The 23,338-nt window shown below is 38.1% G+C and overlaps 1 protein-coding gene across 2 annotated transcripts in view; it reads left to right on the top strand.

Annotated features, from left to right (window-relative positions):
- The first annotated feature begins 1 nt into the window (after position 1).
- The window catches only part of atp10d (ATPase phospholipid transporting 10D), a 42,813-nt gene continuing 19,476 nt past the window's right edge, over positions 2–23,338 (top strand). Inside the window, exons 1-3 of one of the 2 annotated variants that reach the window (XM_038290666.1) lie at positions 2–270; positions 13,197–13,543; positions 15,474–15,668. In XM_038290666.1, coding sequence (XP_038146594.1) covers positions 13,275–13,543; positions 15,474–15,668 — 464 coding nt within the window. In that variant the 5' untranslated portion in view covers positions 2–270; positions 13,197–13,274. Of the gene's footprint in view, positions 271–13,196; positions 13,544–15,473; positions 15,669–19,217; positions 19,785–23,338 lie in introns of those variants that run through there. The other variant, XM_038290667.1, reaches the window with a different exon arrangement.

Raw genomic sequence — 23,338 nt, 5'->3', positions numbered from 1 at the left:
AAACGAAGCGTTGTTCAACTCCTGCCCGAAGAGCGGAGCTGTCTCATTGTTTAATTTTCTTTTTTTGACACAAAGTCACGGATGTGCAGGTGGCTAGAAACCCGAACTAAAACAGAAAGATAGGAGTGTGTTCTTCTCCTGTTTTATCAGGAGTCGTTTCTTGCATCCTGCCTCCTCCTGTTGCGACTGAAGCTCCAGAAATGTGAGCGGGGAGAGACCGAGCCGTCATTAAACGTCGAATCGGGGCCGCGGATGGAAAGAAACAGTCGGGTAGGTGTGGAGGAATATGAAGTAACAGGGAACTGGTTTCTAAGAAGGACAAATGAGTGAATCTCTGAGGTTTGTTCGTTTAAAGCAGCAGCAGCACAGTGGACCTTCTGTCACTCTGTGTCCAACTGTCCTAGAACTAAACACAGTCCCTCAACTGTGCCATAAAGCTGTGATCTTATCAGTTTTTATGTTTGGGTTCTTTAAGGTTCTTTAAGCTTTAGTTGAATTTATTATTTATGCAGCTGCAGGTCTTTCTGTGTATGTTTCTACCAGAGTTGCATACCTAAAGACTTCAATTGTTAACCCCTTAGCATGGGCGTAGGTTTGCATAGGGACCATAGGGACATGTCCCTACCAAAAACTTGGAAGGACCTATTTGTCCCCACCAATAATTGGATGTAAACAACATGTTTGATTATTCTGCCTTAAGTTCCGCCTTCTCTCTTTCTGATTGCGTGTTTTCTAGTCTGTATGTGCGCGGGTGCTTGGAGCGCGAAAAAAAAGACGCTAAAATAAATTAATATTGGGCCAAGAAGCTAGTCCAAATGAAAAAAAATATTATCTACGCTAAAACAGGCGAAAGCTTCCGACTGGAGTTCTGTAAAGAAGCAGGAGAGTTTTATTGATTTGTGGAACTTGAGAAATGTAAGTTAACAACGTTATGATTTCTTTTATTTTATCTTTTAATCAGATAGCCAATCGAACAGTGGAAAAGATAATGAATCCTCTCACAAAGAAAATTCTGTCTCAGCCTAAAGACATTGCAGAAGCTTTTTCAGCTTACTATGAGACACTTTACGACTCAGAGGAAATAGACAGCAAAATAGACAAGATTAAGAATTTGATGGGTGAAATTCAGTTACCAAAATTTACTGAAAATGATGCCAAAGAGATGAGAGATCCAATCACAAAACAAGAAATTGAGGTGGTCATAAAAAATTTAAAGAACAACAAAGTGCCGGGAGTCGATGGATTCCCGGCGGAATTTTATAAGCATTTTAAAACTGAGGTCACCCCCTTATTACAAAGAGTATTTAATTATGCCCTCACGAATAAGGACCCCCCAAAGCAATGGTCAGAAGCAATAATATCCATAATTCCCAAAGAGGGCAAGGACCCCATAAATTGCTCGTCCTACAGGCCAATAAGTTTGCTCTGCTGTGATTTAAAAATTTTAACTACAATACTGGCAAACCGAGTTCAAAAATGTATCCACACAATAATTAAGCCGGACCAAACAGGGTTTATAACGGGACGTTTAGGGATAAATAATATTAGGACAACCTTGAACGTGATCTCTGTGGCGAGACAGAAACAGGATCCTTCAATGCTTCTCAGCCTTGATGCTGAGAAGGCATTTGATAGGGTGGACTGGCAGTACCTGAAACACACACTGGCAAAAATGGGATTTCATAGAGACTTTATCAATTGGATTAGTGTGCTATATTCTGGACCCACATCCATAGTACGGGTGAATGGATACTCCTCAAAGAAATTTGGTTTAAAAAGAGGAACTAGGCAGGGATGTCCTCTTTCACCTCTACTATTTGCTATCAGCATTGAGCCCCTGGGAGAAAGAATACGGACAGACCCTAGAATTCATGGAGTAACAGCAGGTGGAGTCACTCATAAAATATCACTATATGCTGATGACATTATTTTGTATATCTCTAATCCTCTGTGCTCAATCCCTAGACTTATGACTAGTTTAAAAGACTTTGGAGAAATCTCCGGCTATAAAGTGAACGAAACCAAGTCAGAAGCTATGATGTTAGTGGGAAAATGGCCTACAGATTTAGATAAAGAGGTCACCTTCAATTGGTCCAAGAGGGGATTCAAGTATTTGGGTGTGACGATTACACCACAAACCTCACAACTATTTAATGGAAATTTTAGTAGCTTAATCACACAAATAAAATCAGACCTGTCTAGATGGGAGATTCTCCCTCTGTCCTTTTTGGGCAGAATAGAAACAGTGAGAATGAATATACTCCCACGATTAATGTATCTATTTCAGGCACTTCCTATTTGGATACCTGCCTCCACTTTTAAAATTTTTAGATAAAATTATTAATAACTTTATTTGGCAAAGGAGGAAAGCAAGAATCAGACAGAAGTTACTGTTAAGCCCAAGAAGAAAAGGTGGCCTTGGTTTGCCTAATTTGAAATTGTACTACTGGGCAGCACAACTTAGTGCGGTGGTCCAGTGGCTTGTGCAGGATGAGGAGACGAACTGGATTGGTCTGGAGAACAATGCTTGCCAACTGGTACCTCTTGAAGCGATCCCATTTATGGAGGGAAAAAATTGGAAGGATTTAAAAATTGAAAATGAGTGGATTAATTGTACATACAGAGTCTGGTCTCTAGTGAGGAAGAAAATAGGAGCACCTTTAACTATATCACGCATGATAAAAATAGCCAAGATTACTGACTTTTTTCCAAACAAGCTAGATACGGGTTATCAGAGATGGGCTCAGAAAGGATTAATAAGAATTAATCAGTTATTCAGTGGAGAAAATATTAAGACATTTAAGCAATTACAGGACAAATATGGATTATGCTCAAAAGATTTCTATAAGTATTTACAATTAAGAGATTATCTTCTATCACATAAAGAATGGCCTAAATTGAAACAAAATACTTCACCTTTGGAAATATTTTTGATAAAATGTGTGGAGGAAAATAATAAGAGGAAGATCATATCTAATCTATATAAACATTTACAAATGCATTTCTCTGACAGCTCTATAGACATAAAACAAAAGTGGGAACTAGAAATGAATATTGTTATTGAAGATGAGGAGTGGGAAGAGATTTGTGAGAAAGGTTTTAAGATCACCCACAGTCCAAATTGGAAAGAATTTGACTGGAAATTAAAAATGAGATTCTTCAAAACACCTTTCAGTATTTCAAAATATGACAGAAATGCTACAAATATGTGTTGGAGGAATTGTAGTCAGATTGGGGATCACACTCACATTTTTTGGGACTGCCCAGTATTGATTCCATTCTGGCAGGGGGTTCAGACAGAAATTAAAAATATACTCAAGTTTACGCTACCACTGAACCCACTGCATTATATACTGGGTTTGACCCCAGGAGATGATATTGGGAAAAAGGAAGTCCAGTTACTACAGATTCTGCTACTAGTAGCAAGAAAAATGATAACTTTGTCTTGGCTCAAGCCTTTGCCTCCCACCCTTCAACAGTGGCAAGACAGATTGAAGAATGTGTATATCATGGAAAAGATAACAGCAAAACTTCATGTAAAAATTGACATTTTTCTGAGTGTTTGGACCCCAGCTATTTCCCACTTTGGATGGCCACTTTGATAAAGATGCTAAAACTGCTAATCCCCTTGACATGTCTCTCTCTTTTAATGAAAGACACTGGATATAAACATTTCTCTTTCAGGTGAGCCGATGAGAACCTCTAAATGTCAATTGCCAAAATGGACTTAAGTGTTTGCTGAGACCCCCCCCCGTTTTTTTTGTTTGTTTGTTTTTTGTTTTGTTTTTCTTTATGTAAGTACATGCATAAATATACATATGTATGTGTTCTGGATTCCTAATAATCTTAAATAAAGAATGTTAAAAAAAAAAAAAAATCAGATAGCCAAAGGCTCCTTACAGAAGATCTTTTATGAAATGAAACCAGGTGAAACAGAAACGTTTAAACGTTTCCTTTGGAGGAGTTCTGGATGGAGAATATTGAGAGACAAAACTTTTATTTTTTTACTTCTTAAATGCTAATATTTTTTACAATCTTGGTATAATTCCTGCTCTAAGTGGGTCGCTCTGTCGGCTAAAGGCACATTTTAGTGGCCCTATACTCCAGTTTACGATTAATCAATTACTAAATTAGTTCACGATTATTTAAATAATTTGTTAATATGATTGTTTCAGCCATAGATAAAATACATGAAATTAGCAATACAGAGTAACTACAGCCCAGATGTACAACTTCTAATATTAATATTTTAAATGCTCAGTGTCAGTTCCTCTTCTAGTTCCAGTGCACATGTAAATACAATACATTTATTTGCCGTCCCTTGAATGTATTATTTTGCATGATCCAGAGAGAGCATATCAGATTAAAAAAAATAAGAGTGGGGTTTACCTCTGTTTACCTCTGCACAATTCTATATCTTCAGAAGAAAACACAGAATAAATCCACATATTATAGACTATATTTGGTTGAATAGACACTGTCTTAGTCGCAGGTAAATTTAAATGCAATCCTTTTCAAAGTGGAAAAAGTCCTAATTCCACATTCATCAGAGCCAGTGATGCTTTAAATATTGATAAACAGCATCTAGTGCATGTAGTGCTTTTAAGATTTGTATTAATGTAGCAAGAAATGCTGCTGTTCTCTTTAAACAAAATGAGCCCTGAAGCTCACATTAAGCATAAAAAAGAGCATGAATATTTTTTGCAAAGGACCAATGAAACTGAAGAATAGTGTCCCTACCAAAGTTGAAATCAAACCTACGCCCTTGCCCCTTAGCTAGGGGCGTCAGCTGTCCCAGTACTATACAGGGGCACTATAGGGCACCAAAAAAAGCTTTGGGGGCACTGATAATTAATGTAAGCAAATATTTTATAAATAAATACATTGTACGATCAGATTGTTATTATCTGCATCATTATATATCTACCTGAACCAAACTGAATTGAAATGGCCCACTGATTTTAACAGTATATCTATAATCCTCTACTAATGAAGACACAGTTTATCTTCATTAAATATCTGTCAGCAAACATGAACTTGAAAACTGAAAACTTGAAATGTGCAACTGTAAAAGGAAAAAAAAAACCCACCTCTACATACATACATGTCTGTGTTTATCATTTCTATTTGGGCTCATCCAGGGTTTCCGCAGGTCATTAAAAATCATTAAATTATTATTTTTTAAATTAAGGCCTTAATTGGCAATAAAATTCATTAAATTTGATCATCGTGGCATTAAAATGCTTTGGGAAAGAAGCTTGAGGAGGAGAAAAGGCTAGAGAATGGGGAAAAATGCAAATTTGAACCAAAGCGGCGGGAAAACGAGGAACTCGGGACATGGCTGCAGCCTGTCCACGTTGAAGATGATGAAGGATTTTGCCGTGTATATATATATATATATATATATATGTATGTCATGGGGACTTGTTGATGGCATTAAGATTACTTCTAAGAGCATTAAAAAGCATTAAATAAGAGTTACTCATTCATGTATAAACCCTGCCATCCTATGATGGTGTGATGGTGATGATCCTATGAGGTCTGTATATCATGGCCAGAAAGATGGGAGAGCTGTATTTTCATTTTTTTAACAGTAAACTGTAGCGTCTCGGCTTCATTTCTGTAAAGCCGTCGATCAGTTCTGACTGGCTTAATTTGGAGAGTTCTCCCCTCTCAACTCCTCTGTGAGAGCAAAGCTGTGCCCCAGGCATACCCAGGCACCTTAGATCCAAAACGGGGCATGTGCCCCTGTGAAAAGGGTCTGCCACTGCCGATGCTCTAAGTTGGGCTTTCTTAGTTATTTCTTGGACCAATAGTTTTATTTTCGCCACCCTCCTTCCTTTAAAGACATGATTTGTGCGGCACATACCACGGGCGGTTCTAGACAGAGATCAACATGGGCTAGTGCCCCTGAAGAACAGATACTGGCCCCTGTTATGGTCCCTGTAATGAAAACATACACTAGAAAATCTGAAATCTTAAGAAAGCCAAGTTTTCTGAAATTAAGAGCATTTTCCTTTTATTTGAGAAGGTCAGTAAGGCTACGTTCACACTGCAGCCTGAAGTGACCCAAATCAATTTTTTTTGACCCATATGCGACCTGGATCTGATCTGTTCATTGCAGTCTGAACAACACAGATCTGATTTTTTTTCCCAATGCGACCCAGGACACTTGGCTCTATGGTCCTGAATCCGATACAAATTTGATCTTTTGAAATTCGATCTGTGCTGGGCCAGGTCGCATTCATCTGACCTGAAAGCCATTAATTCCCGACAAAGGTCATTATTCTGGGTTCTTGCTATGAAGAAGCGGCAAGAAAACAACAACCATGGTGGACGATGATGCGGAGAGCAGTATTTATGTTTCACCATCTTGAAAAGATTATGGTTGGGAAAAATCGCTAGATGCGCTCCTGCACTACCATCCATGTTTACTGCCGTAAACACAGAGCATGCTGGCCTGTGACGTCATTGCGTCCTCTGCTGTGCATGTGGAACACTTGTGTTGTATGACTGTAGTTCACACAGGAGATCATATACAAGTCGCATACATTTGAAATGTGAACGGCAATGCAAAAAAATCGGAATTTAACAAAAAAATTGTGCATTAAGGCCTGCACTGTGAACGTAGCCTAAGACAGTTTTCCAAAGGAATAGGATCATTTAAGTTTTAAATAAGAATAAGAATCCAAAGAAGGATAATAATAATTAATAAGGGTTAATAAGAATAAGAAGAACACTATTATCTTGTTTCAATGTAATTATATTATTTTAAAGGAAAATAACACTCATTGACGTGGCAGATCATCTTATTTAACTGCTCAAATTAAGGTCAAATACACTTTTTATTAAAGAAATCTTTACCCATTTAGATCAGTTTTCTCAGTTTGATACTGAAACTTCTAATTGTATGCGCAGACTGAAGATATTGTAACATATTTATCCTCAATTCAGTATTTAGCCTTTCCAAATTACTTTAAAAAAAATAGCCTCTGCAGTCTGGGAAGAGGCTTTGCAGCATTCAATGCAGGTCCAGCAGATTCCAAAACAGCTTCATCCCAACCGCCATCCGACAGCTGAATGTTGGGGGGGAAAAAAAAAAAAAATATGAATGTTAAAAGAAAGTCTAAATCATGTCACAGTCTCTGCATCAAACTGACCATATCAATGCATTGTTTGTTTTTTTGCACCATGTTTTCTTTCTCCCACATTTGATCTCTGCTGTACTTTAAGAAAATGGAAATGACATGAAAGCTGTACAAAATGAAATTTCGATTTTTATACACTCTGTGTATACAAAAGGAAAATAATAATTCTCTAAGTCTAGAAATTACAGTCATCTGTAAGCTCCATCCGTATCACCCAGTTATTATTTTAGAGTCTTCACCCTTGGTTTTGTGGCTCACTTAATATACTAATTATTCTTTTGTTCTGTGTCTCCATGACGATACACTGGCTCCACCCTGTTAATTTAGAGTTTAGAACGCCATGACAAATAGTTATACTGCCAACAGATTTATACACCTGAGTTGTAAAAGTCTCTGCAGCTCCTCCAGAGATTCCACATGGTTGTTTCTTGGTTCTTTTTCAATGCTCAGCTTGCTCACTCAGTTTAATTGGTTGAACATATGTTGATAGTTTTTCATTTGGGCCATGTTATTCTGAAAACTTTTATGAAAACTTTTCACATGATGTATAGAAAAAATAGCTCGACCCTGCTTTAAACCTCTCTCAGATCCATCCACTGGACTCCTTGAGCTGCATGATGCTTCTTCCCCTCTAAAGTTCTTTAACAACCTTCAGAGTAGCTGTGACTCTTGTGAACTCTACCTACTAATTAAGTCTTGTATGGTGCCCCCTTAGGAATGAAATAATAACAAGCTACACAATTTATATTTTTATCCAGAAAAACAGTCATAAAGACAAGGATTATTTGCTCTCCTTGTGATAAAAGGTGTGCTGGTTGTTAATGCTAAACCTGTATCTCAATAAAACAAACAATAAAGAATAACAAAGACGTGCTGCTGACCTTTGGACTGTAAATATAGGAAAAAATTAGAGACCTTTTATCCATCTATTAGACATAAGCATGAACATTTCAACATTTCTCTTCTTCTCTGTTCAGGAGTCTCCACTTAGTAAGCTCTCCATTACACCACAAGTTAAAGCAAGTCAGTCTCTATTGCACAAATAAACAAGGCGGTCATATGAACACGCTTGTTTCACTTCTCATAGATATTTTAGTTCTACTTCAATGCTAGCCAACCATTAATCAACAACATGAATCACTGTTTTTAACCAAACGTTTAGTGATCCCATCCTGACAACACAGGAGAACTCAGAGTTTCAATTCAACTGTTGATTGGATGAAACGTATATATCTTGCCACGTCAGTGAAGGCTTTAGGCTTGATATATCCATCGTTTTTGCTGCACTAGTGGTTAATTTTTATGAACAGTAGGCTGACAGAAAAGGGGGGTATGAGAGACTGGAGAGACATGCGGGAAAGGACAACAGGCCGGAGTCGAACCCGGGTCGCCTGCGTCAAGGACTGAGGCCTCTGTATATGGGCCATGTGCCCTAACCACTGTGCCACCAAAGCATGTTCAGACTTCATATTATTTATGAACAAATATCCAGCAAAAAATAATTTCACATGTTAAGAACACTGGAATATCAGATATCAAATCCCCGATATCTGATCCAGCTAATTAGTTCATATCTGAGCTGTTAAAAGCTGTTCTAGTTCTGAAGCATGGTGTTTGCAGCATCATGCTGTGGGATTGCTTTTAGAACACACCTCTAAAAGCTCTCTGAGAATCACCTTTGAAAGACTTCAATCACTAATAATGTATTCCATTTCCCTTAACATAGTTTTTTTTATATTCTGTATTTAAATATTTTGCCTTTAATGTTTTATTTTAAGAGCAGTGTATGCAGGTTGGTCATGACCTAGGCTGCTTTGTATTTTTATCAACAGCTAGAGTTGTTCTGTAACAACTCTAGCTATTTTTTTGTTGTTTTTTTAACTGAGCTGTTTGGATTAGAATAGACATCGGGTCTTATAAACAAACAGGAGGTGCACAAAGGAGGAAGTATATAAAGTGCATCCGGATATATGCATTGGAAGGGAAAAATAAAGGAGAGATTTAAGGTGACATATATATAGTTACTTATGTACAGTGAAGAGGAGACAGGTAAAGTGTGGTTACTGGTTTGTTAAATAGATAAATAGTTGTTACTACAATGTTATAACACCAGGTTACAGTGCAATGGCATTGTAAAGTCTGATGGCAGCAGGGATGAATAACCTGCGCTAGCGCTACATTTTACACACGGGGTGTATAAGTCTGCCACTAAAGGAGCTGCTCAGCTCCTCTACAGTCTGGTGCAAGGTGTTGTCAATGATGGATGTAAACCTGGACAGCACCCTCCTCTCAACCACTTCCTCCACCGAGTCCAGAGCAGACCAGGATAGAAGTGGCGCTCCTCACCAGCCTCTTTCTGTCCCGCTCTGCGCTGCCTCAGGCCCAGCTGACGACAGAGTACAGGAGGGCTGATGCCACCCCCAAAGTTATTTCTTTTCCATTTTTATAATTTGACCCAGTGAAATGCGGGACATTGTTTAAATTTGTGCGTGAAACATGCAATGCAACCAGTGTGACACTGGAAAACAAAACAAAAAAACAGCTAATCAGGGCTTACAGTAGAACTGCCTCAGAACGACTGGTTTTAAAGCTGGTTTACATCCCAAAGTCGTTGGATCGAACTTATTCAAAATGTACGGACTATGTTTAAAAGCTGGAACAGTGTCAGGAGACACACCAATGTAAATTAGCCACTATTGTCAAAATGAGGGTTTAAACATCGAGCAATAAGGATGCAAGAATCGTATTTATTGCTACAAAGCCTGTAGTTGAGTTGAACTTGCAGTAAGACATTCAAGCTAATATTAATGAGGATGTATACATGTTTTCTCTGCATGTATATTTTTAAGCATGTAAAAAAAAAAAAAAAATTATCAAGTCAGGGCTTAATTAAAAATCTGATATCTTGCAACACTTGTAGGTATGTGCATTTAGTTTATTTTGAATATTTCATTCAGCGGTCCAGACCTAAACATTGAACTTTGTAGTGAATCTGTGAAAATGTCCGAGCTCTCCTTTCCTATCATCAGCACAAACAAGAATTATTCCTCTGTCATCTGTAAATAAAGCAAATGAAGGTTAGCAGGTTTGGCCTGTCACACAGCTACAGGCGGTTTTGGCCTACTAGAGCTTTGGACCTGAACGAGAAAGAAACCAACAGCACTCCTCCTGCTGCCATACAGCCAAAGGTGTCAGTCTCATATGACCGAAAATATCCTGCTTTTGTGCTCGTACCGTTCCAGTGAAAACATGGCAACAACTGTTTTCATACATGATTTTTTTTTCAGCAAGATGTGAGAAAACAAGAAAAAGAGTAAAAACTCATGGATTCATTGAAGGGACTATAGACACGTATGTCTCAGATACTCATGAAGCTAATTATTTTAGGGAAATTCTAGTCCATTAAAATCCACATTACTAAATGAAGATACTATAGCATAAATAAAACAAAGGTAGGGCTGGGTATTTTCGCCAAAGTCCTGAAATGATTTGATTTTATTAATTTTGATTCAATCTCTTTTTACAATAGTGAAAGTGGTTCAACTGTGTTTCAAAATACGCATGTATTTTATTTTCTCCTCTCATATTAAACACGAAGTGCAAGCTTGTAAATCAGAAAGTTTAAAGTTGGTATGTGAACAAAACTGTCTCATAAGTGCAAACTTGTTTGTGAAAAGTGAAAAAGGGAAGCCTCACTCACTCAGACATGCATGAGCTGCATTACCTCCAATGCACAAACCATATTTGCAGCGTTGTCTGTAACAACTACAGGGTGTTTGCTGGTCAGCCCCCATTTGTTAATGTGTTCAGTCAACCTATTTGCTATTTTTTTGCAGCTGTCTGGCTTGAAGTAATCTTGAGTGCATCTTTGCTGCTCATTTGAATGTGAACGTCACGCGTGTCACTATAAAACTAAATGTAAAGGAATAGATTCAAAATCATTTTTGTTTTTTTTACCCAACCCTAAAAGAAGGTATTCTTAAAGAAATATGCTACTCAAAGACATGTCCATTATCTGCACTCAGTCCTTGGTTTGAGCTCTATTAGCTCGAAATGCATTAAATCGGCATAGCAGGGAGGCAATCAGCATGCGGCTCTGCTGAGGTATAAAGCATCTTCTATGTTCTTCTATAGTTGCCCTCGGGTTGTCTGCACTGTTGGGTCATTGGTTTTTCAGTTTCATCTGGACGATACTCCATGGATTCTCAGTGGGGTTCAGGTTTGATCAGTTTGTCTGGGTTTCCTGCTGAAAAATGAAACCATAAAGCCCTTTAAGCAGTAGGAAGCATTCATTTAAAGTTTCCATGATTAGATTGTGCTTATTTATTCTCATGTCCAGCATTTTGAAGGATCTTCCTGCTTCAATTTGCTCTATGAATAAACTTGTCTTGCCTTGCCTTTGGACTCATTAAAACACAGAGGACGGACACCAGCCCATGAGCCAATTCCCAAATCATCACTGATGGAAAAATGGTTACAATCTCTATCTTATTTATTGCGCTTCTCCATCCCCTTCCATTCTTTCGGGCCTTTCATGTTTACATATAATGCAATATTTACTTCTCCTAAAAAATATATATATATATATATATATACATATCTGAGCAACAGCCCCATCCTTTTTCTCCTACGTAGAAACTCATTATGGCAGAAGTTGCTTAACATGAAAATCTGACATCTAAAATCTATGTTCTAAATACACCACATTGTGGTTACTCTGTAGTGACTCTGCTGATATTAAAACTAATTGTTGGGTTTAGTTTTACAGTCTTCTCATGGCAGCAGTTATTCCCATGTAATATGCAGGTTCTGGCTGCGGTGTGTCCTTCCACTAAACTTTCCAACTCAAATTGGCACCCTATGTGGGCAATATGCAATTACACACTATTAAGGTAGGTTATTATATTTGAGTTGCCTGGGATTCACACTCATGCCTGTTAGTCTTGTCAACCATTCACTGATGCCAACAGCTGTTAAACGTTTGCCCTGAGATGCTAAAGCTATCTAGCTCCAACCAGATTTGCTGGTTGGAACAAAAACATCCATTGCATATTTTACTGCTTTTCTGCAGTGTTGGGTTGCACAACAGATGTCTTCATTAGCAATGACCTTTTTTTTTGCTTACCATGACCTTGGAGGGTTTCATTGACTTTCTGCTGGACAGCTCTAAAATCAGTAGTCTTAGGATGATTTTGAAGGCTTTCCATTATATTTGAGTAGTTTAAAAGTTTTTTAATTATAATTAAATTTATTTTTTTCCCCTTTTATGTGGGAAACCTTTAAATCCTCCTGGAGAACCTGGAAAATGCTGCAAAGAAGAGGAATGTCTAAGACTTGACCTCTAAAAAGCCCTTTTATCACATGTGACAAAAATGTTTTTATCCTGAAAACAATAAATGTATTTTAATGATGCTGTAAATCCTAAGTTCTGACTTAATTTCTTACTTTTTTTAACTGTTCTTTTCAATGCATTTTATTATAAAATAAACACCATCACTGTTTTTTATCCAATTAGTTTCCCGAAGAAGTCTATTTAAAATGCTTTATAGAGCCATGGTGTCTAACCTGAACTGCATAACAGTCTGCGAACAAGATGTTAATAGTTTTTTACTCAAATCTTTTTATCTCAATAAATAATTAAATCAATAGATAAACGCATCGTCCACCGCTGGATGAGTTCATATTTTTTTGAGTAAACTCGAAGGCTGGCCCGGTCTTAAACATACTCAAAACCTCTTTGCCTGCATTTTCCTATTTCTAGGAACTCTCTTCCTCTTTTAGATTCAGAAATGGGTGCACACCTTTTGTTCCAATAGAGTTCAAATTAGTTAATTCAAATAAGAAAGTGGGAAGAAAAAAAAGGGGGAGTGGCATCTCGATGTGGGTTAGATAAACTAGCACTTTATCTTGTGTTTCTTTTGGAGTATTCTTCTGACCAGTTATGTCCGGGTTATTCAAGGTAGTCAAAGTGTTAAGAAACCACACTGATGCTTCACCATGGAGATCACTGCTACAACAGATTTATTTCATGCTTTATTTTTGCAACAGGAAGAAGCTGGGAGAATTGAAGAAGAGGGCGTAGTTCCACGCAGCAGTGGGACCCCGACTGCAGCTCAGGGTGCGTAGATGGAGCGCATCCACTGGCTGCGGCATCGGTGTCGGCAGCTGCTGGCTGTAGACTCGGAGACAGGCTGGTACTCGCCACCTGATGGCCTTCCCAGCAAAGACTCCCCTCAGAGGGGCAGCGGAAAGAGGAGGACGGTGTTCGCCCGTTATGGCCCCCATCAGGAGGAATATGAAGCCGTGTCCAAAAAATATAAGGGTAACGGCATCCGCACAACGAAATACAGCCTGTTGACCTTTATCCCCATGAACCTGTTCCAGCAGTTCCACAGGTTAGTAACTTTTAGATATAGATATGATAGTAGGCTGAAGGCATGAGATAAAATGTCAATCAAACAAGCTACATCAATGCTACCATGCAACTATAAAACACAGGATGCTGCAGAAATGATAAGATGTAACATCTAAATGCAGTTGAACACGCAATGTGAAAAAGCAGTCACTTTAAACAAGATATGATTGCAGATTAGATATACCTAGAACTCGTTGAAAGCTAGCAAATGTGCTCACTCTATTTGTAAATGGAGTGCATGACCACTCTGTCATTTTGGTGGCTTTTTATGTGGGATATCATTCTCCAGACACTTCCAGTAGCTTCTCTGGGGAAGTCCTGAGGGGTTTCAGGACCAGCTGTGACATCTGATCCTTTCAGCTTGTCCTGGGGCGTCCTCTGGGCCTCGTCTTGTTAAGATGTGTCTGGAAGATGTCCATGGGGCTTCTGAAACAGATGTCCGAGCCACCTTAGTTGACTCCATACTCGTATCTGAAAATATAATGAGCTGTTTCAGATCATTTTGAGCTAAGCCATAAGGCCAATTGCTGGTTAGAAAAAGTAATCAAAATTCCAGCAACAGATTGGACTTCTGAATGGAATTCCTTACATCCTCTCCAAGGCATACCAAGCGAAAATGTTGAAGAAGCATGGATGCATTTTGGCAACAAATGAGTGTTGGAACATAGATGGAACAGCATATTCAGAGCTTTATTAGTTTTTTCTGTTTCCTTTTTCACCATGACAGATCAGAGCAATACTAACTGTCCCACTAAATCCTGTCAGCTATCTGAATTGAGACATTTCTGTACCTCTAATCCCCGGGTAGGCTCCACCCTAAGCCTGGAGGAAGCATTGCACATTTGATCGAAGAAGGCTTTAAATTTTGTGAGAACGCACACAGATGAGCTATTATCATTCTTAAGTAACTAGTTTTTTGCAAGTTAAGAATGGAAAATGTACCCAAGAGAACTGTGTCACCCTCAAAAGGGCACACGAAACCTGCTGGCCCTCAAACCAGACTTTCTCCGACCTTTGACTGTGTCTTGAAATGCAGACCTTTGCTTTGCTGGTTCAATGTTCCACAGCAGAAAGAAAACTACACTACTCCTCCTGCAGCCATGATTCAACAATCGGCCTGAAATGTCCTCTCCAGGACCCTGGTATAGATATTACTTAAACCACCACATCAACGTAGCGGAAGGGTTTTCAATGCTTGGATGATCCCAGAGGCCATGTTATCGAGGACTTAAATGTCCCCCGGGAGGGTCTCCCAAAGCAAACAGGCTCAAGGCGACCAGTCAGACAAAGAGCGGTTCACAATTTATGACGTTCTCTTTTCAGGCCTTTTAACAGAATTCTTCCAAGATGGCATTGTGTTTAGCTTTGTAAATTTTCCAAGTAGGCCAGAAATCCATTATGTACATTGGCTAATGTTGCAAGTTTGCAGTTGTACTAAACTGTCATTATTTCAGATGATGGATTGATAGATTATCTGGGTTATGAACAACCTACTCTCTGACCTGTCTGCTGGGTTCTTCATGATGCTGTTTGGTAATCAGCATTTTCTGAAAAAAGTCAGAGGCCTTTGTAAATCGAAGCAAAGGGAATTGAAAATCCACACCAAAATTTTCAGATTTATATTTGTAATAGATACAAAGTAGGTATGAAATTCTTGCTTAACCATGTTCAGTCCGACTAAATGATTCTTATGAAGTTTCAGTCTGAAAAAATCTACTTACTTCCTTGTTCCTTTTCTAGATGTTTCATAACACTTTAATATTTAGTTTATTGGGTTAAAAGTTCTGAAATATATTTTTATGATATGGTTCTGAATGTTTCCTCAGATTGTAAATTTGTTGTGATGTTTTAAACCGGCAACCCTCTCCCTGATGGTCCTGCTCACTTGTTTTCTACTCTGGTCTTCTCAGGGCGGCCAACCTGTACTTCCTGTTCCTGGCACTGCTTAACTGGGTGCCAGTTGTGGAGGCCTTTGAAAAGGAAATCACAATGATTCCTCTGCTGGTGGTTCTCACGGTTATTGGCATTAAAGATGCACTGGAGGACTACAGACGATACCTGTTTGACAGGAAGGTCAACAACAAATTGGTGCGCGTGTTCTGTGGGTGAGTGGAATCCTGCTACAAACTGGTAGGAAATCGGAAATTACCGGTAGAAAAGTAAAATCAAAGGGTTTAAAAGGAAAGTTTAATGGTTAGAAGAGAAAATGAGCTGAAACGGAACTTGGCTTACTTCATTTTATTGTTTGTCACAGCAGGAAAAGAACTAAACAATGGTTGGCTGAAACTGGAGCTTTAAGGCCTGAAGTTGACCTTTACTTTCTGGCAAAGTTGGTGGAAGTGACTGGGTTTCATAAGAGTAACTCATGACACAGCGACTGTATGTTCTGCAAAAGGCTACATGATGATTAGCCTTATCTAATCTAGTGGGTAAACACATAGAACTTGCAGATCTAGAATGTGTAAATATACATGGTAATTAAAAGTTTTTAAGATATGGGTCAGAAAATACAACATTATGCAAAAGTTGAAGGTTCAGAATTAGAATATTTGAGCTTTTGTTGTTTAACCCTTTAAAACCAGGAAATAATTGTCAGAAAATTCCTTTTTCAAACTTAATTTGTTATTGAAAAAACTGACAAACAACAAAAAATTAAATTGTCTGTTAATTACATGTGTCTGATTGCATAAATCAGGTTTTTGAAGAACACAAACATTACACTGATATTGCAGGGGTCTCAATATATCAAATTTGATAAACTATGTGTTAAAGGGTAATAGAAAAATCTAATTAGCTGTTAAACACTGTTTTGTCTGCAGACTGACTTAAAGGTGTTGTAGGAGATCTTGGAAAAACCGTTCCAGCAAGCTATATTTTTGAACATACACAACCCTGCCTCTCCCTTCAGACCACCCCTCAAAACCACGCCTGCAAAACACATGAACCTGCATGCTTTCTGCAGCGCAGGTAGAGCAGCAGGAGCAGTGTGTATAAGCAGCTAAAGAGGCCTTTGGAGCTGGCAGGGAGACAGGCAGCACTGATGATGCAGAGCGCTATGATCACTTCTCTGAAACATTTTACTAACGCCTAAATTAACTTAAAATGCCAAAATCTGCCAGCAAAACATGTTTGCTTTTATTATCCTATAATGTTCATGCGTCAGGGTACGCTTACAGGGGGGATGGACAAGCAGAAGACCATGGTTGACGTGTCAGGAACCAATCGTGTACAACGGCGCGATTGGTTCCTGACGTCTTTTGTGATTGGTTGGGGTTATTAATTGATTTCTCACTGTAGCAGGGACCATTTATTTTAGTTTCATTTCCAGACCATCTATTTTACTGCTTGATAAGCGGCTGTTGGGAGATATTTAAGCCACATGGTAAAAAATGCGTCAGAAAAGATCTCCTACTACACCTTTAAGTTGAATTTCTGCTTACTTCAGGTAAGGTACCAAATAATAAGGAATGGCTTTGTACCAGATTCTCACATTTGATAGAATAAAAAAAAAAAAAAAAAAAAAACAGTATTATTTCAGTCTTAGGAAAGCAAAAGAAAGAATTATAGCAAAACATATAATATATTCCATATTACATGGCTGAATGTTTCCATTGGACTAACCCGAAGGTTGTAGATGTTTTACCCCAGGCTTTGAGTTTTTGAACACTTGCCTGGCCAGAGTCCATTGTTGCAGGACTTTCCTGTAACCTTTGTGTTAAGAAAGTGCTACTTCTCTTTGCATGCATGAATCTGCATACTAACTACAACTCTCTCCACTTTTCTATATGTTGACAAACCTACTTCAAGATTTGTACCACCACTTAAAAGGCTGGAGTGAGAAATTTAGTGCCTTACTGTTGTTAAATACAGTGTGACTAAAAATGTGTGCTTCTGTGATCTAAAAAATTTTGTTGAACTGTAAATGCAATTAATTCCCCAGCCAAAATAAAATAGTTACTTTTCTTTATAACGGCTGTTCTCTCAAGTTATAGTTTGCCAATTAAATTTTTAAAGAGTGTTGTCTTATTAAAGTTGATGAATGGGGCTCCATTAGTTTCCACACACTGGGATTTTTTTTTAGACTGCTTTTGTGCCCAATCCACCTTTCCCAATGACTGCGGTCCTGCAACTCTGACCTTAGCCATCATGAAGTTTTTGAGGAGATACATCCAGGACATCATCCCTGCTTGTCTGGGCAGGCTGTAGTTTACTTATGGAGAATCGTCCTACAGAGGATACTGTCTTTAGCTGTCTCTTGGCTCTGACTCATCTGCAGCATACTGAGACCTACACTATGGAGATGCCTTTAGAGTAATTTAGTTAAGCCTTTAACATTTTCCTTCCAGACATGCTGTCCCTGACGCTCTAAAGCCTGGGTTTATCTGCAAAACTCTGCTTCTGGGTCAGTCAATTCCTCACCAACAGGTGGTGAGGATAGAGATCCTCCTATCCGACCTACTGATCCTCAACACATACCACAGGACTGTGTTCGTAGCCCTCCCTTCTTCACTCTCTTTACACACTAATGCTCTGATATCTACAAAATAAATATGGTTGCAGAAACCTCTCTGATGGACAGGGCCTGACATCAACAAATGGGTGTATTTCCGTAGTGGCAGCTAACACAGCCTTCGAATAGCTACTCTGGCAGGTTGAATTCTGTAAGGACTTCTAGAATTGAATTTGAATTTGGAAATTCAATTTTTCAAATTACATCTGAATTAATAAGCAAATTGAAATCCGACACTATAACTCTCATGAGTACTGCCTGTGCTCACTGATGGCCCATTTGTGACCGATGACTCTTCCAAGAGCCAATAATGAACAGGAAATACTACAGCCAGCTATATTGTCGTGGCGGGACACAAGCAGGACCTCCTCATTGCCTAGAGAGGATCCCTGTGTGACTTCACCTATCTCAGAAGAAAGTGCTTGCAAAAGTACAGACATAAAATGGAAGGAGAAAATTTTTTGGCTTTCTTTCGCAAAAAGAAATTCCACTGTAGACACATCAAAACAGAATCTCAAGCATCAGTCTTTCATACCCCAACCATCCCGTTAGACTAATGGTATCAAACATTATAATTGTGGCTGTACTGTACACTGGTGGTGTTGCTTACTGACAGCATAAAGTTACTGGGCATTCACATTTCCTCTGACCTCTTCTGGACTGAGAACCCCTACCTGATGAAGAATGCCCATCAACAGCCTTGCTTTCTCAGGAAGATGAAACAGACTGATCTCACTGCTAAGCTGTTCATAAACCTTTATGAGGCCATAATTTAAAGCATTCTGTTACCTCAGTGGTGGTATGGGAGCTACACAGCAACGTGCTATTCAGAAAAGGGATAATAAAGCTATTAAAAGACATTCTATTAAATTTTATGTAACGCTGTCTAAAGTTGATTCGGCACAGAGGTAAAACACTAAAAATAAATGCTGCAGGGATGGTGAAGAATAGGACAGTGTGGTATGCTTTCTACCAGATCTAAATAAATGAAATAAATGTAAATTTATTGATCTCACAATGGAGAAATTAACTCTCTGCATTTAACCCATCCCCTTTGGGGAGCAGTGGCTGTAAATGTTGAACCTTGAACTTGCTCTGCGGAGGAGTGGCATTGAAGTGTGTCATCTGTGCCAGTCACATTCCTACCTTTTCCTTGTTCGTCTATGCCTTTGCAGGATGTGGCGAACTGGAAAAAACAATCCGATAACACTGGAAGAAGTCCAAACCATAGGTAGGAATTACTGTTTGGACGGGAATTTTAAGAAAATGGGGAGAAGCCTGTATTTGTAAACCTTTAAGTTTGAATCGACCGCTGCAGTGGACTAATGTATAGCTTGGAACGAATGCCTGGGATGTTTAAGGACCATCTGAAGAAGAGAAGGACTGTTGTACCTTCATTCACTGAGGATGATGAACTGAAACGACTTCTGAAGTTGTACAAAAGCAACAGAATCCGGACCACAAAATATTCCTTTTTGTCCTTCCTTCCCAAGAACCTGTTTGAGCAGCTCCATCGATTCGCTAATGTCTACTTCATCTTCCTCGCTGCATTAAACTTTGTCCCGGTGGTGGAAGCCTTTGAGCCAGAAGTTTCTCTGATTCCAATCTGTCTGGTACTAACATTTTCAGCAATTAAAGACATCTTTGAAGACTACCGCAGGTTTAAATCGGATTATTTAATAAATAATCTCTCATGTCAAGTTTACTGCAGGTAAGTTTCAACTGTTCCTCAAACTTTAAGTAGATTTGCTGTCGTTTGTTTGTGTCAGGAGCTTCCAATGACTCCCTTAATTTGAAGTTAATTTTAATTATGTAAAGACAATAAAAAACATTTCTATGTCGTGTTAATACTATAAGCTTAATTTAGTTGGCAAATGGTCATAAGATAATCTTAAAAAACAAAAGTTCAAGTAATGGAAAACATTAAGAGGTTTAATTTCTATTTGGAAGGAAAAGCTTTGAGGTGCAATTTAACATAATGCAAAATGTTGATGTCCTGGATCCTGAATATAATTGTATTTTTCTAGTATTTTAAGATATATATTAAGCTATAGTTTTTTTAGGAAGTGATAAGGAACAGCAAGAGAACAGATATTAAAACCATAGAAAAAAATTCTAATAGACAATTTATAATACTGTTTTCAGTAGATCAGGCAACAATGTTAGAAGACAGAAATACTGGAAGAAAATCTATCTTCAAGCTGTGCCATATTCTTAAAACAATAAACGCTACACATAAAGCTGTTTATTAATTTGTTTAGTGAGAGTGACTTTTACTAACTGCCATTTCTATAGATGTTAATGCTGAGAAAGCATGACTGACTAATTATACTAGTTATAACACAATCAAATTGTGTATATATATATATATTTTTATTATCTTAAATGGCATCTTGCCTTTTGTACTCTATATAAGCTACTGGAACCAGAATTTCCCTGAAGGAGTAATCCCAAGGGTTAAATAAAGTTGAGTCTAAGTATAATTCTAAGTTTAAATGAGCATAGAGGCAAGATGCATCTGAGGTAGCTCTCAAGCTTTTTTACACAGAAAAAAACAAAAATTCCAATTTTAGTTCACCTGCTGTCTATCAATGAAGTTTTTTTTTTTTTTTTTTAAAGCTCACAAATATTGGTCAGACTTTTTGTTTTAGTTGGATTTCAGCTTTCCAATGGAGTTTATAACCAATAAATGTTGATAATAATAATTATCGATGAATCAGTTTTTTGATTTTTAATAAACTAACAGTAAATAAGAAAATGTGTGAAGTGTAAAATTGAATAAACATGAATTTCAACCACTTACCGTCTATGCTTAAAATTAGTTAGTAGCGTTCACACAATACTAAAATAGTACGTAAAGTTATTTAAGAAGTCTGTTTTACAAAACAATAAAAACACAAATATAAAGGTTTATATCCTAACAAAATTGTGAACCTTGTTCCACTTGTACAAAAAGAAATTCATTTTTTGAAGGACAAGTAAAAAAATAATTGTTCTCCATTAATAAAGGAGGATCCATGCAAACACATTCAGCAGCTGTCCTGTGATACTTCTGATCTTTAGCGTTGTGAATTGATATTTTATTTTCTGATCATCTACATCACCAGGGGAGGTTTCTACAGGTTCCTTCTTGTTCATGCTTATGTCTTTGAATCAGATATTTATAAATAAGGTGTCCACTTATGCTACCTACTACTATACTGTTGCAGGTACGTGAACTTAACTGAATATTTCAAAGTGTAAGACTAGAATATAATGACAGTGCATGGCAGTTGTTCATACTGCAGTCCAAATAACAGTGGCTGCTTTGTTGTTCAGAGCTACTGTCCTCTATTGTTCAGAGGACAGTACTTCCAAACAATGCTTTTCTTTTGTCGACTAAAGAGGATCTTATACGCTTTCTCTTGGATGCACTTTCCATGTTTGCAGTTTGCATATAAAATTTTTGTTCAGGAGAGTCATTTCAGGGAGGGGAGGGCTGGATGTTTCTGTTAACGGTTTGCATTGTTTTTCATCCACAAGAGAATTATCTAAATATTTATTCTTCTGTGTTTTATATTGAGATGTTTATCACTATGACAACCCATAGTAACAGATATTGCTTCCAGTAAATGGGTTCTGTAAGTTAATTGTTATCTTTCTGATAGTTTCTGATGAATTTTAGATAATTCACCTGCTTCCCTCAGAGCTTGCATTCATTGGTTACTCTTGGATGTTGTTCTCATGTTCCGGGACATTGATATGCAGTGTGCACAGTATTTATCAGCAAGTGCTTACTATTGACTACCCTCTATATTGTCTTATCTTTATGACTGTATATGACAGCTGAGCAATTACTGTCAATCTTCTTGCTGTTCTATTGCCTGAAAAATGGGTCAGAGAGTGGCATTAATTATTTACTGTGGAGCATCTCTAGGGCTGCCCAGTGGCACAGTAGGTAGCACTGCTTCCTTGCAGGTTCTGGGTTTGGTTCCCGGCCTGGGGTCTTTCTGCGTGGAGTTTGCATGTTCTCCCTGAGCATGCGTGGGTTATCTCCGGGTTCTCCGGCTTCCTCCCACAGTCCAAAAACATGACTGTTAGGTTAACTGGCTTCTCTAAAGTCCCCTTACATGTGAGTGTGTATGCGAATGGTTGTTTGTCCAGTTTGTCTCTGTGTTGCCCTGCGATGGAACCTGTTCAGGGTGTACCCCACCTCTCGCCCGTAGACAGCTGAAGATAGGCACCAACACCCTTGTTACCCCGCTTGGGATAAGCGTGTTAGAAGATGGATGAATGGATGGAATATATCTAATAGACTAAATCTTTTGATACGTATTCATTTTTAGCAGATCTTGTCTGATTTCTTTTAACTTATATTTTGTTCCTTATTACCAGATAATGTAGTGTACGTATATGTATGGGGTTCAGCTTGAAGGTGTGACATTGGATGTAGGGTTATTAGTATTTTTGAACATTTATCTGAGCTGCTATGGACCATGTATGGTACCTCCAACCTTGTGAAAATCATCTTATTTTAAAGAAAGAAACAAAAACGAAAGCACAATGCTTTAGATTTTGTTTAGGGTTCCTAGTAAGACAGTGAATCGAAAACGGATAGACCTAAAAAATAATTTATTTCACTAACTGGTGAAGGCAGTAATCCCCCTGTAGTGATCCTTTCACACAGACATGTACACACTCCTCATTCAGACATAAACACCCCTGCTGAAGCCCATACCATCTAATAGACTGCTGGGGCACAATCTGCACTTTATTTAAATACTACACCTTACTGTATATTCCCATGTACAACATTTTCTTCAAAGGGTGTTTTGTATCATGTTTTTTTCTCCCACGCTGTTTACATTTGATCATTGCTGCACTTTATGAAATTGAAATGTTCATTTCACTGTTAAGCTGCTGCTCATTTACTGTCTGAAAGCTGTACAAGCTATCTTAGAAATAAACTTTTTGTTGCAGAAAATTAAACCTAAAACTATACCACCATACTGGCTGTAAAGCAGGAAGGTAAAGGGCTGATGATTAGGGCTTGTGTTTCTGCCTTGAAGTCACTCAGTCGACCTTAGTCGACCAAAGTATTCTGGCTTCAAATGTGTTTTCATCTGAACAACAGCTAAAACTTCCCCCAAAAAAACAGAACAAGGGTTCAAACAGCAGCTTTTCTATGACAGAGCTTAAAATGAGAAGAAGCAATGTGTTCCAGGGGCCTAGTCAAAGTTCAGAATATAACTGGATTAAAATCATCTAATGGAACCTTAGAGGAGC

The sequence above is a fragment of the Cyprinodon tularosa genome, unplaced genomic scaffold (genome assembly GCF_016077235.1).
Source record: "Cyprinodon tularosa strain WSP-4 unplaced genomic scaffold, ASM1607723v1 ctg286, whole genome shotgun sequence".
Classification (NCBI taxonomy): domain Eukaryota; kingdom Metazoa; phylum Chordata; class Actinopteri; order Cyprinodontiformes; family Cyprinodontidae; genus Cyprinodon; species Cyprinodon tularosa.
This window is presented reverse-complemented; position numbering and strand designations above follow the sequence as displayed.